A 15,579-nucleotide genomic window follows, 5' to 3' on the forward strand; every position below is an offset into this window, starting at 1 on the left:
CGCTCTTTTCTCCCCTTCTTCAGAAAGCCAGAACTCTCTTCTTTTTCTGTCCATATAAACATGAGGGCTTGTTTTTTGCGGGGCGAGTTGTACTTTGAAATGACCCCATTCATTTTACCACGTAGTGTACTGGAAAACAGGAAAAAAAATCCAAGTGGGGAGTAATTGCGAAAAAAGGTCATTGTGACCCTGTTTTTTAGGAATTGTTTTTATGGTGTATATTTTGTGGTAAAAATGATCCCGCAATATGATTCTACTCATCTGTACGATTATGGCGATCCCTAACTTGTCCAGCTTTTTTAAATATTTTATTGGTGAAAAAAATGAAAAGCTTGGAAAAAAAAAATTTTGAGGTTGTGTCACCATATTCTGTTATGTTATTCTCATAACATTTTTATTTTTTGGTTGATGGAGCTGTGTAGTGGCTTGTTTTGTTGTGGGGCAAGGCAACGTTTTTATTGATACTATTTTGGGATAGATATGACGTTTTGATCGCTTGATACAGCATTTTGTGTGGCATTGCAGAGGCTAAAAAAATGTAATTTTGGCGTTCTTAATCTTATTTTTGTTTACAGTGTTTACCGATCGGGTTAATTATTTTTATATTTTGATAGATTGGACATTTCGGAACTCGTCGATACCACTTATATGCTTTTTTAAGTATCTTAATTTCTAATGGTGGAAAAGGGGGGAGTGATTTGAAACTTATGTTTTTTTTTCACATTTTTTTTAATATTATTTAAAATGTTGTTTTTTTAATAGTGTTCTCGCTAGGACTATATAGAGTGATGCCACAGAATAGCTGTATATAGTAAAAATCATGGTCTCCTTTGAAGCCCGGCCACAGACCAGTGGTCATCACGTCACGGGCATGCTGACTGTTGCATGGAATGACAGTCCTCTAAGCCAGGGCGTGTTAAACGCTGCTGTTAAAAGTCCGCTTCACCCACTATTGTTACAGGTAGGTTCTGGCTGTTATACACAGCCATGACCTGCCGGGCATGGGGCGGGCTCATCCAGTAAGCCCACTCCTTACATCTGCTTCTGACTTGAACCATACATGTATGGCGAATTTCGTGAAGTAGTTAAAGCAAATCTGTCATTTTCATTAAAGCACCTATTAAATTCTCTATAAAACACATTTACCTGAAGTGCCGTAAAAAAATAAAAAAATAAATAAAGAAATAGCCATTGATTTTTCAGCAATGTATGCCACGTTTATCAAGGTGGTCCCTGCTGCACGCCTTACAACTCACTACCAGACTTACCTCCCTTCCTCTATATCCTGGTTGTTAGGGTCAGGATTTGCACTAGGTAAAACAAACACAGATTTTGAAGATAATCTGTGACAGTAATCCAAGGATTAACCTTGGATTTTTGCAGTAGACTGCCATACAGATTTGCCTAGGGATTAGCTTTAGCGTCATTTTTTTGCAGAGTATGGGAAAAGGTTATAAAAATAAATGGCATATTCACCGGCGTTGGCGGTGTCCAATATATTAAACAAGATTATAATAAATAAGGTTAGATACAGTCTACTCATCAGTGGTTAGCACTCACTTTCTGGTTGTTTCTCATTGGGTGTTATGGACCTCACAAAATCTTGAGGCGTCATAAAGACTTCTGCTTCTCCAGATTCATGAATGACTTTCAAAGTTGCAAAATACCGGAAAATCTTGTCTGGAGTTGAATAGGCTCGAATCCGATTTTCATATTCCATCACCTGATACAAAAAAGAAAAAGACGAATGAAACCCAGAAGTCAATCTCTAGCTTTTCTATATTATTTAGTTAATAACAAAAAGCTCCATTTATTTATTGCATTATTTATTACTTTTGGGAGCTTTGAAGAATTGTGTACAGAAAGTAAAAGCCCAAATATGCAACTGTGCGCCATACAGATAAAGGAGTTGTCCGGTTATATCAGATCGATGATCTATCCATATGATAGGTCATCGCTATCAGAGCGGGCAGGTCTGTTATCCCGCTCGCCCAGCTATTATTTGATCTGACCATCACCTGATGAAATAGCTTTGAATGGAGCTAAACATCATAGGCGTTTTGCAGTAGCTACACTGCACAGCTCCGTTTAATGTATAGCAGCTGCTGCAGAACAACTTCTATTCTTTTGAACAGGAGCTGTTCTGCAGTAGCCATCAGTAACCACTACATACTGAACAGAGCTGTGCATTGAAGCTCTGTTTCAATGGCTGACGGAGCAAATAACAGCTGATATGGGAGTGCCGGATCTCAGTCCACCACTGATTTAATATTGTTGACTCATGGATAGGTCATCGATATGATGTGACCAGAAAATCTCTTTAACTGTGACACACACCTATAGTGTCCCCTTGTTATGTTTCATTGTAGGATGGCGCCGCACTAAAAACTGCAGATTAGTGATGAGCGAGCATGTCCGCTACTGCTTGGTGCTCACCCGAGCATCTCACTGCTCGATGCTCGCCGAGTATTTCCGGGGTTGCTCAGCGGAAGCTCGGGTCTCCTTCCTGCATGTTTGGCGCTCTTTAGAGAGCCAATAAACATGCAGGGATTGCCTGCCACTCATTGTAATGCCGTAGCCATGTTGGTTGTGGCATTACAGTGATTGGCTAGCCGCACAGCATCATCAAGTAGTAGGGAGAGATTTGCTTGTTTCTAGTTAGTGTAGGTGTACCAAACTATATTAGAGACACATATCCATCTCAACAAACAGTCCTTCTGAGGACTAATCCATCTGCAGAGATATCAGGCAGGCAGAGTATATAGGCAGGTAGAGTATATAGTCGACCGTAGTGCATATAGCACAAGAGGCTCCATTCCAGTACTGCCTTCTGCAGCTGTTAGATATTTCTAGACAAAGGCCCAGGTCTCAGGGGCCAGGAATAATTATTTTTGGATCTTAATCCTCATTATTTGCTTAAAAAGCAATCCAGAGAACACCATTTTTCTGCGCCATTTGCTTGTTGGCACTGCAGAATACAGCCAGGTCCTTTCCATATTACGAATCACATATAAGTTTTCAGAAAATACTACCATTTCTGACCTCCATTAAAACTTTGTTTCAGTGTGTCAGTGAAGCAATTGACACCAAAATAGTCACCTACAGGCCAGGTATTTAAAACTGTGGTTTGTCCGTCACACAGATCACATATAAGTTCGCTCCAAATTCAGTCATTTGTTGTGAGCGTGGAAGATATTGTCCTCCATTTAAAATGGGCAAGGCACGTTGCAAGGGACGGGGAACTGGACGTGATGGTGATGATGGTGCATGCAGAGGCCGAGGCCGTGGGCTAACTGAAATTGTGTGGGCCACAACAAACACCCACATCTTCTCGCTCGACCTTCCTGTCCCAATTAATAGGGGACCGCAGAACACCACTATTGAACACAGAGCAGTGTCAAAGGGTTATTGGTTGGATAGCAGATAATGCTTCCAGTCACTTAGCCACAACCACCTTGTCTTCCACACGGTCAGGTCTCAGTAGCCGTGAGTCTGGACCGCTTATTCCTCACCCTGATCCTCCTTCCTCCCACCATGCCGAGTGCCCAGAGACAACTGATCCCACACTTGGACACTCCAAAGATCTGTTCACTTTTCCATTTATAGATTCGGGCCTCTCGCCCGATCCACTTGAATCGGGGCAAGAGGAGATCGCATGTAGCGATGCCCAAATATTTGAGCAGACACGGTCACACGAAGGTGACGGTGGGAAAGTGTCACAAGAGGTGGACGATGATGAGACACAATTGCCAGAAAGTCAGGAGGAGGACCAGAGTGCGGAAGTGGAAGGCAAGGTGGTGGATGAAATAGTAACTGACCCAACCTGGCAGGAGGACATGCAGAGCGAGGACAGCAGCACACAGGGGGAGGGAGGCAGAGCACCCCAACAGGCAGGAAGAAGCAGTGTGGTGGCCGCAGAAAAAAGGCAGGCAACAGTTCCACGTAACACCAAAAGAAAGGAAGTTGCCACTACAACTGTTAGGTCTTCCCGAGTCTGGTTGTTTTTTAAAGACTCTGCTGCTAACCACAAAAAGGCCATTTGCATCACCTGCCAGGCCAGCATCAGCAGGGGTGGCAAAAAGACCATCCTGACCACCACCAGCATCATCAGGCACATGGTAGCAAAGCACCCGACTTTGTGGGCCGAGCCCCAGGGTCCAGGAACAGTGCCTGCGGGTGGCACCATTGCTTCTTCCGCTGTTGTGCATGCAAGCAAATCCCCTGTCCATGGTGATTCGAAGATGCCTCCAGCCCTGCACCTGTCGTTGCGCACTCTTAAGTAGCAGCATCAGGTAGCACGTCCTTCCACGTCCTTGTCCCAGCGCAGAGTTCAGTTGTCCATACCCCAGTCCTTGGAAAACAAGCGCAAATACGCAGCCAACGCCCCACAGGCCACACTACTAAATTCCCACATTTCACGACTGCTTGAGCTCAAAATGTTGCCTTTTAGGCTCGCAGAGATGGAAGCATTCCGCAACCTGATGGCGGCGGCCGTCCCTTGGTACTCAGTCCCCAGCCGCCACTATTTCTCCCGATGTGCCGTCCCTGCATTACACAAGCATGTGTCCCAAAACATTAGCCGTGTCCTCAACAACGCAGTTACCGGGAAAGTCCACCTAACTACGGACACGTGGACAAGTGTTTGTGGGCAGGGACGGTACATCTCGCTAACGGGTTAACATAGTGGAAGCGGGACCCAGTCGGACCTTGGGACGGAACACGTCCTCCCAACGCCGAGGATTGCGGGCCCTATGTCAATCAGGGTAGCCCCCACAGTCTACAGCTCCTGCACCTCATCCTCCATCTCCGAAATGACCACATCAGTCACAAGCCGGAAGCACTGCAGCACTGCCTCGGCCAAGCGACAACAGGCTGTGCTGAAGCTAATATGCTTAGGCGACAAACCGCACAATGCTGAAGAGTTGTGGACAGCTCTAATAGAGCAGGCAGATCTGTGGCTCACACCGCTGAACCTACCGCCAGGCATGGCCGTGTGTTACAATGGCCAGAACCTGGTGGCGGCTCTGAGGCGAGCTCACAGACGTACCATGCCTGGCCCATGTGCTTAACCTCGTGGTTCAGTGGTTCTCAAACCCTACCCGGAGCTGCCGGATCTGCTTGTTAAAGTACGCCGCCTGTGTGCCCTTTTTAGAAAGTCACCTACAGCTTCCACCGCCCTTCCAGTGTTTCAGCAGCGTTTGCAGCTTCTGGCTCACAGACTGGTATGCGATGTCCCCACGCGTTGGAACTCTACACTGCATATGTTGGGATGGATTTGTGAGCAGAAGAGGGCAGTTGTTGAGTACCAGCATCAACAAGGCCGTCTGTAATCAGTTCAGACTCCACAAATAAGACTCAAAAGTGGACATGGATGTCAGACATATGTACAATCCTCCAAAACTTTGAGGACTCCATCAAGATGGTGAGCGGCGATGACGCCATAATTAGCGTCACCATCCCGCTTCTCTGTCTTCTGAAACACTCTCTGCTCACAATCAAAGAGGATGCATGGCAGGCGAAGCACGATGAGATGGAGCAAGGAACCATACAGGGTGATTACACACAGCCCAGCCTCATCTCATCCCAATGTGGATTGGGTGACAATGAGGAAGAGGAGGAGGAGGAAGAACAGGAGCTAGTTTCATGCGCTATAGACAGTACTACCTGCACAGCCGTCATACCGTCTGTTCAGCGTGGATGGCCAGAGGACAGAGAGGAGGAGGAGAGCATGGTCAGTCATCCTCTTGGTGAGGACACGGAAGTCTTGCCTGTTAGTAGTCTGGCACGCATGGCTGAGTTTATGTTACGCTGCCTTTCCCATGACCCTCGCATTCTCAAAATTTTGGGTGACAGTCATTACTGGTTGGTAACACTTCTAGACCCACGCTACAAGGAGAACTTTATATCTCTTATTCCTGAGGCGGACAGGTCTACAAAAATGGGGCAGTACCAGAAGGCCCTTGTTGCGGAACGAATAAAAAAAGTCCCAGCTGAAAACGCTGGCGGCAGAGGGCACACTTCGTTGGACAACCAAGGAGTACAGGCGAGAGAGACCACTTCAATCCAGCAGAGGCAGGGGAACACTGTCAAAGTTCTGGGACAGTTTTCTTAGACCCTCCCATCGCACAGGCCCTGAGGTGCGGGGTACTCTCACAAGAAGTGCAAAGTTTGGGAAGATGCTGAGAGAGTACCTTGCCGACCGTACCAACGTCCTCCGTGATTCCTCTGTGCCTTTTAATTCTTGGGTATCCAAGCTGGATACGTGGAATGAACTGGCTCTCTATGCCTCGGAGGTCCTGGGCTGCCCTGTGGCTAGCGTTTTATCAGAGCGGGTTTTTAGTGCCGCTGGTGGAATTATAACCGATAAGCGCATCCGCCTATCAACTGAAAATGCTGACAGGCTGACAATTATAAAAATGAACAAGGGCTGGATTGGGCCAGACTTCTCAACACCACCGAATGATAGCAGCGTAACAAACTCAAATCCAGTGTCTTTTTTTGGGAGGTGTATTCCCATGCATTTCTTCACATATGCTTCCTGATTTTGGCTATTTGCTCTTGTCCTCCTCCACCACCATATCACCAGGGTGACCGTGGTCCGTGATGCAACACCCACATAATTTTTTTTATGGGTGTTTATGATGCCCGTAAAAAAAAATATTATATATATATATATATATATATATATATATATATATATATATATATATATATATATATATATATATATACACACACATACAGTATGTTCATGTATACCCCCAGGGGTAAATGTTTGTCAACTTATACACTTAGTGCATGGGCATTCCAAGTATAGGAGACCCGCTCCTTTCTAATGGGAACATTTTTTTATGAGGCCCTCTAAGTCTCTTCCAAGGGGCATTGAGTACCTCTCAATTTTTGGCAGCCCTTGCATTCACTGCATAGGCCAACACTATGGGATATCCTCTCCTTTCTAATGAGAATTTGTCGTTACTGTGGCCCTGCTCTATGTGTCTTTAAATTCTTAGTGGGGTTTTTCCTAAAATTGTTCAGCCGTTGGACTCACTGCATACCCTATAACAGTATAGCAGACTCTCTCCATTCTAATGGGAATTTGTCGTTACTGTGGCCCTGCTGTATGTGTCTTTAAATTCTTAGTGGGGTTTTTCCCAAATTTTGGCAGCCCTTCCAGTCACAGCATGGGCATTACCACTATAGGAGACCCGCTCTATTATAATGGGAACATTTTTTTTTACTGAGACTCTCCTCTATGTCTCTTCAAAGGGGTACTGGGTTGTGTTCAAATTTTTGGCAGCCCTTGCAGTCACTGCATACGCAATAACAGTTGTTAATAATGGGAACAACAAAGCATAGCCGGCTGATGGCTCTCTAACAATAGCTAGGGCTGACTGCTGGCTTTTTAAGAATAGTAAGGGCCGTCTGATGTCCCTGTAAAAATAGGCTTTATGACTTTCAGAGTCCCTCCATCATAAATTAAAAAAGGATGTGTCTGATGATGTGTCACAGACCACATTGCCAGATAAGGTTGTAAAATGTTAAAATGACATTTCCCGGTGAATGCATTTGTCTTAAAAAATAACGTAAAAAAAACCAAAACAATAGGATCTCTCTTTAGTATAAAAAACAGCATCACCAATTTAACCTCAATGTAAATCACATTGTTCAGCTCCTGCACCTCCTCCTCCATCTCCGAAATGACCAAATCAGTCACAAGCCAACAGCATTGCAGCACTGCCTTGGCCAAGCGGCAACAGGCTGTGCTGAAGATAACATGCTTAATGCTTAATTGACAAACCGCCCAGCGCTGCAGAGTTGTTGAAAGCTGTAACACAGCAGCCTGATCTGTGTCTCTCACCGCTGAACATACAGCCAGGAATGGTCGTGTGTGACAATGGGCGGAACCTGGTGATGGAGAAATGACAGCCGGGGTAGATACGGTTTCCCTCTATGCCAGTCCTTTCACCGAGTTAAAGAATATGGCTGTGGTGAAATACAACTCCCACTGAGAAGCTGTTTCAGATTGAAAAACATTGTGCCCACCAGAGGATTTGATTCTGAGGGATCACTTTTCTCCCCCGATCAAGAGCCCCCATAGCAGCTGCAAAGTTAGCGCTATCATGAACTCTCCTGAGGTAGAAGCCAAGGCACACCAGAGGATTCTCTGGTGGGACCATCCAACACTGCAGAGAAGCAGTCCTGGCTAAGAAAAGTGTGGGGGAAGGTTCCCAGACACTCAATGGCTGCTTTTTTAATGTGGATCGGACGTGTTAATGGATGTTATTTCTCAAACCGCACTACAGATCAGGCCATTGCCCAACTCTGCAGTCATAAAATTAAATGCACAAAGAAAGATGTGTGTGTCAAAGCACCACCGACAAGCGCAAGTTGATGTTGGACGGGTTGCCATTGCTTCTGCAACAAGCTGCATTAGAGTACTTCCTGGGAGAAATGACACCCAGAGTAGATACGGTTTCCCTCTATGCCAGTCCTTTCACAGAAATACTAATACAACTCAGCAAAAAAAGTTGTGGACTGGCTCCTTACCGTCCCTGGCCACATTCACCTGTCCACGTGTTTGTGGTTAGGCGGTCCTTCCCAGTAAGTGCACTGGGGAGGACACGGGTAATGTTGTGGGACCCGTGCTTGTGGAAGGCGTAGACGATACCGGGACAAATAGTGGCGGCTGGGGACAGAGTATGGATACCCGGTCGCCGCCACCATAAGATTGTGGACAGCTTCCATCTCCACGAGCCTAAAAGGCCACATTTCAAGTGCAAGCAGCTGTCAAAAATTTGGCAGTATAGTATTGCAGCCTGTGGGTGGGTGGCTGGCTGGCTGCCTGCATACTTGCGCTTGCATTCCAAGGAATGGGGTAGGGACAACTGAACGCTGCACTGGGACAAGGACGTGGACGGTGATTGTTGCAAGTCTGTAACGACAGGTGCATGGCGGGAGGCATCTTCGCATGCGCCAAGGATCACTTATGATGGGCACACTTTTAGGCAGTGACCTGGGAGCCAGAGTTGCTTCCAGAGGTCTTCCCCATGCTGTTCCCATGTCTTTTCAGCACTGTATGCATGTGTCTGATGATGTGTCACACACCACATGGCCAGATAAGGCTGTAAAATGTTAAAATTACATTTCCCAGTGAATGCATTTGTCTTGGTTGAAAGCAATGCAAAAGTGCAAAAAAGCATCAAAAACGTTACGTGTGAACATAGCCCAAGGTGTGGAAGAGTACTTTTGGTTTTGGTCATTTATTTTGCCTTATATACAAGTCATTACTCTGGAAAGGATGTTCCTTAACATATTTCCCAGGAAAATCCATTTTGGTTTAGTTTTTGTATGTCTTATTGTGAGTCTGAAAAAGTGGCGTAATACCTCTGACAACGTTGTTGACAGCAGTGACCTGGGAGTCAGAAATGCTTCCAGGGATCTTCCCCATGCTGTTCCCATGTCATTTGAGCACTGTTCCCATCAATTTGGGCAATTTTTAGGCTCTCTGCAGACAGCCGGGGGGAGCTGCCTGAAAAATGCTCAAGTTTCCCATAGACTTACATTGGGCTCGTTGCTCGGGTCGAGCACCCGAGTATTCCAATTTGCTCGACCCGAGCAACGAGCACCCGAGAATTTTAGTGCTCGCTCATCACTACTGCAGATCTGTACAGCTGAAAAAAGGGTGCAAGCATGCTCAAAAAGGACACGCTTACCCTAACAGTGATGCATTCGGACGTATGTAAAATAAAACACTATGGGGGGAATTCATCATGCCCAGTCTTGATCAAAAGTCTTTTGGAGCATAATGGCCCAAATTTATGATAAAGCATGCCTCAATAAATGTAGGGCATAAATTGGGTTTCCAGTGCACTAGAATCAAAAATCTACTCCAGTCATAAAGGGAAGGCATATCTGCTTTAATGTACGACATGGTTTGAAATATATTATAGTAATCTATTTGGCTGCACTGGGCCCTCATCCTATGAATATAAGAAAATTACCAGGGCTGCGGGAAAAATGGCAAAAGTTACAATGCTTTACTACAGGTGTGTATTGCACAGAAACCTAAAGCAAAGTGTTTGATGAATTCCCTCTTTAGTGAACATAGAAGACATACAATCTTTCCCTTGTTACCTATTAAAGGGAATAAGTCGGCAGGTTTTTGCTGCTTGACCAGAAAGCAGCATGATGTAGGGGCAGAGAGCCCAATTCCAGCAATGTATCACTTGGCTGCCTGCTGCAGTTTTGATAAAATCTCTGTTCTATCTGCTGCAGATCTGCCAGTTCTCTGAATGCCGAGCTCTGTATACATTCAGTCCAGTTACCACAGCTCTTTTCCATGCAGGCGGAATATGCTAACGTTTGTGAAAGAATGGCTCGTTCTAAAGGGGTCACTGATACCAACGTGGCACCATAACAAGACACCATTTTAAAAAGTCAGTTTGTGAAATGTCTTCCCTCCTACATGTTCCACCTGATGAAAATGCCATTATTGAAAAGTGGAAGCATTTAGGACCCACAGCAACTTGGCCATGTAGTGGAGACCATGTAAAGTAGCAGAGCAGGGTCATCAAGAGCCGAGGAGCACATTGTATAAAAGTCCCCAAATTCAGCAGGCTCCAATGATCCTCTGGCATCATCCTAAGCACAAAAAAGAGAACCAGGATCTTCATGATATGGGATTCAATGGCATCACATGCCATGCATCTGAAAGCACAATGTTAAGGGTTGGATGGAGTGGTATAAACCCTGCCAAAACTAGAGTATGGAGCAGAGAGAACATGCTCTGTGGAGTTACAAACCAAGCTTCTCTATCTGGGGTCTCATGAAGGAGTCTGGGTTTGGAGAATACCAAAAGAACATTACCTGCCTGACTGCATTGCCCCAACTGTAAAGAGTGGTGGAGGAGGGATAATGCTAAGGGGATGTTTTTCAGGTGTTGGCTTAGGCCTCTTAGTTCCAGTAAAATTAAATCTTAATGCAAACAAGACAATTTGGATAATTCTAGCTTCCAGCTATGTAGGAACAGTTTGGGAAAGGTTCTTTTCTGTTCCCGCATGATTGTGCCCCAGGGTACAAAGCAAGATCCATAACCAACCACACAGAACCCTATCCTCAACCTCATATAATATCTTTGGGATGAACTAGAACAGAGATTGCAAACCAGACCGTCTCATCCAACACCAGTGTCTGATCTCACGAATGCTCTTCTGCATAGATGTTCAAAAATTACAGACACACTCCAAAATCTCGTAGAAAGTCTTCCTAAGAGGGACCAACGACATATTCATGCATATTTAGAATTAGATGTCATAATAGTTCCTGAAGGAGTCCCAATACTTCTTTGTCCATTTTGTTTATGTCTAATAAAATTATACAGTGCAACATAAAAATCATACACAGTAAAAATATATACATTTGTGAGCCTTACATTTCTAAACACACTAAACAAAACAAGAGGTGTATGACTGCGCTCCATGAGTATGCGTGCCCTCTAACAGCAATAGTTGCTGGATTTTGCAACAAACTAAACAGACTATTTTTATTTTTCCTCTGGTGCGTTCTATTGTCATTTTAATGGATACAGTACAATGCGCACAGCACGACACATGCTAGTGTTTTATTATGTTATGCATATTACATTCACACATTGAAATCAATACACAAAAGGCATATACATGGTGTAGCAAATACAATGCAGAAAGTATAATGCAATAAACACGGAACAAGTGAAATGGCTTTGAAACAAATGAACATAAAAATCCTGCAGGTACTTTCCAGAAAATGTAATTTCAGCCTAAGATTTATCTGGAATATTCCTGTTTCTATCAACAGCCTTACAATGTAAAGTAACTCGTGAGCATAAACAAGAATGCCTGCGTCTCCAATCTCCATTCTGAAGATACGACGATTATGTAATGCAGCAAGGAAGAGTATGGCGCCATTTATACATCTTATACTTGTACAGCTGACCCTTCAGAACAGAATAATACCGCAATAAGAGGCGTCCTGCCATTCACCATCATTCACATAAACATTTAGATGTACAATAGAATACTCACTATGTCAATGTATTGAACTAAAACGTATGATTGCTCTCAAAAACACACAGCATTTTTATCTACTTAAAAACATTTTTAACCTCTTCCTGCCGTAGCCAGTTTTTGTGCGTTTGTTTTTTTGCAAAACAATATTCATTTTTTCATCAACCCAGCCATACAAGGGCTTGTTTTTTTGTGGGGCGAGTTCTAGCTTTGAACATCATTCACTTTACCATATAATGTACCAAGAAAAAAAAAAAAACTCCAAATAACCAATTCCACTATAACATTTGGCTTCTGAGATAAAAATGACCCAGCAACATGATATTCCAGGTCAGTATGATTACGACAACACCTTGTAGAGCTTATTTCTTTACACGCAAATTCTAACTTCAAAAGACCCATTGTATATGACTTTATGAAACCATACACCAATAATTTGATATGACTACAAGAAACTCATTTGATGGGAAAGAAAGTCCCTGCTCTTGCCTGGATATCCAAGATTTTCACGCCACTTACTCCCATTATTCTACGGGTGTATAAGTTTTAGCGGCCAAATCTCTCCCTCTGGAAATAATCTTGGTGGTTTGTGGCCATTGTGGTAGGTTTGTGATCATTCATTGCTCAATAGCTTCTTTTATTTATACTTTTTTTTTCAGTCGCCTCTTCCTTTTGACGTGGCAGTAAAATTATGAGATTTACTTCGACCCCATCTTTGATTTTTGGTGACTTTAACACAGCACTGGGTCTTACTCTAGAGTCTAGACCTTATGATGTCGATAAGTCTGCAAGGGAGAATTGGTGTACAACTGCTTAGATATTTGGAGATCAAGGTTTCCAATTGAAACAGTCTTCTTCAGATCCTTAAATCTGTCATGTATAGATTTGGCCTTCATAGACTTTCTTCTACAGGTATTATAATATCAAATATACCAGACAAGGTATTTTTGACCACTCAGCTATACAACTTCCTGTTAAAGTTGGTGTGCGTGGGCCCAGGGGGAAATTTAAGGAGACTACACCCGGCTTGGGTACAGTTGCCCTTGGTGATAGAGAAATTTAATTCTGTTCATTCCGATTTTTGGGACTTTAAAGTCTTAAACATCCAGATCCTCTAGTAGGACATGATACCTATAAAACAACTATTAAAAGCTTTTTTATTAAAAGGGGTTGCCCAGGCTTGGGGCTCAAGCCTGCAGTCACTGTGTGTGACTACAAACTTGTGAATCTTCACAGTCCGGTCTGTCACAATTCTCCGGAGCAAAGTTTGACGAGTCATGTGACTGCAAGTATGTGATTTGCTTACTTCCGGGCACATTCTGACTAGATATCTCCGGCCTCTCTCAATTCACTTGTGTTGAGCATAGCATAGATACTTGCAGTCATGTGCTCGCCCACTACCGCCACTGGAGAAACCTGACAGTGCTCACTGAGGATTCACAAGTCTGCAGTCAAGCCCTAAGACTCGACAACCACTTTAATGGGGTGGCTCTGCATAGAGATTTAATACAGTGGGAACTTGATCTGACCGAACAAATGCAATCTGCTGAGCACACATACAGGTGCATCTCACTAAATTAGAATATCAAAAAGTTAATTTATTTCAGTTCAATGTAAAAAGTGAAACTCATATATTCATGTATTATATAGAGTCATTACAAACAGAGTGATCTATTTCAAGTGTTTATTTCTGTTAAAGGGAATCTGTCACCCCCTGGGAGATTTCAAATCTCTACTATGGGCATACAGGTGATAGAAAAGTAAATCTATACATACCTATATGGCCCATAGTAGAGGTTTGACTGCAGAGAAAAAAGTGTTTTTATCACCTCAATAATCCCTGCCTAACTGTTTATTATTCCCCGAATTTCCCACCTATATGCTTAGTTACCATATTCCTCCTCTCCCCTGCACGTCACAGGGCCCTGTGACGTGCACTGTTCTCCCCAACTTCCTGGCATGCGCAAAGTGCCGATCACATAGAGCACGCCAGGGCCGGCTCCAGGTTTTTCTGGGCCCCGGGCGAAAGAGTCTTAGTGGGCCCCTTTAATACATACCACGATTCATGATGCAGAGATACCACAGAGAAATATATATATAGTACAATGCAAAGATTTCACTTCTTACATTACATGAGTGATGTCTATTGTAAATTCCACAATAGCTCAGAAACGGGCGAATCGCTCCACACAGAATACTTGCCCCCATATAACGCTCCATACAGAATACTGGTCCCCATATAACGCTCCACACAGAATACTGGCCCCCATATAAGGCCCCATACAGAATACTGGCCCCCATATAACGCTCCACACAGAATACTGGCCCCCATATAAGGCCCCATACGGAATACTCGCCCCCATATAACGCTCCACACAGAATACTGGCCCCCATATAAGGCCCCATACGGAATACTGGCCCCCATATAAGGCCCCATACGGAATACTGGCCCCCATATAAGACCCCATACGGAATACTGGCCCCCATATAAGGCCCCATAAGGAATACTGGCTCCCATATAAGGCTCCATAAGGAATACTTAGCCCCCATATAAGGCTCCATACAGAATACTGGCCTCCATATAAGGCTCCATACGGAATATGGCCCCCATATAAGGCCCCATACAGAACACTGGCCCCCATATAAGGCCCCATACGGAATACTGGCCCCCATATAAGGCCCCATACGGAATACTGGCCCCCATATAAGGCCCCATACGGAATACTGGCTCCCATATAAGGCTCCATACGGAATACTTAGCCCCAATATAAGGCTCCATACAGAATACTGGCCTCCATATAAGGCTCCATACGGAATACTGGCCGCCATATAAGGCTCCATACAGAATACTGGCCCCCATATAACGCTCCATACAGGATACTGGTCCCCTTATAAAGCTCCATACACGATACTGGCCCCCATATAATGCTGCATGCAGGCTGTTAGCCCCCACATAATGCCCCATACAGGCTGTCCCCCCCCCTTATAATGCTCCATGCAGGCTGTTACCCCCCACATAATGCCCCATACAGGGTGTCCCCCCCCTTATAATGCTCCATATGCAGGCTGTCCCCCCCCTCCCACATAATGCACTATGCAGGCTGTTCCCCCCCCCCTTATAATGCCCCATGCAGGCTGTTCCCCCACCTTATAATGCCCCATACAGGCTGTCACCCCTCCTCTTTATAATGCCCCATGCAGGATGTACCCCCCCTCTTTATAAGGCCCCATGCAGGATGTCACCCCCCCTCTTTATAATGCCCCATGCAGGATGTCACCCCCTCTCTTTATAATGCCCCATGCAGGATGTCACCCCCCTCTCTTTATAATGCCCCATACAGGATGTCACCCCCCTCTCTTTATAATGCCCCATGCAGGATGTCACCCCCCTCTCTTTATAATGCCCCATGCAGGATGTCACCCCCCTCTCTTTATAATGCCCCATGCAGGATGTCACCCCCCTCTCTTTATAATGCCCCATGCAGGATGTCACCCCTCTCTCTTTATAATGCCCCATGCAGGATGTCACCCCCCT

General features: G+C 44.7%; 1 protein-coding gene across 1 annotated transcript in view; it reads right to left on the bottom strand.

Annotated features, from left to right (window-relative positions):
- The window catches only part of MICU1 (mitochondrial calcium uptake 1), a 90,204-nt gene that overhangs the window by 11,981 nt on the left and 62,644 nt on the right, over nt 1-15,579 (bottom strand). Inside the window, exon 4 of the mRNA XM_073681692.1 lies at nt 1,561-1,723. Within this exon, the coding sequence (XP_073537793.1) occupies nt 1,561-1,723 (163 nt within the window). The remainder of the gene's footprint in view (nt 1-1,560; nt 1,724-15,579) is intronic.

The sequence above is a fragment of the Phyllobates terribilis genome, unplaced genomic scaffold, assembly GCF_046119375.1.
Source record: "Phyllobates terribilis strain yellow unplaced genomic scaffold, ASM4611937v1 Scaffold_5__5_contigs__length_657084704, whole genome shotgun sequence".
In the NCBI taxonomy this organism is placed as follows: Eukaryota; Metazoa; Chordata; class Amphibia; order Anura; family Dendrobatidae; genus Phyllobates; species Phyllobates terribilis.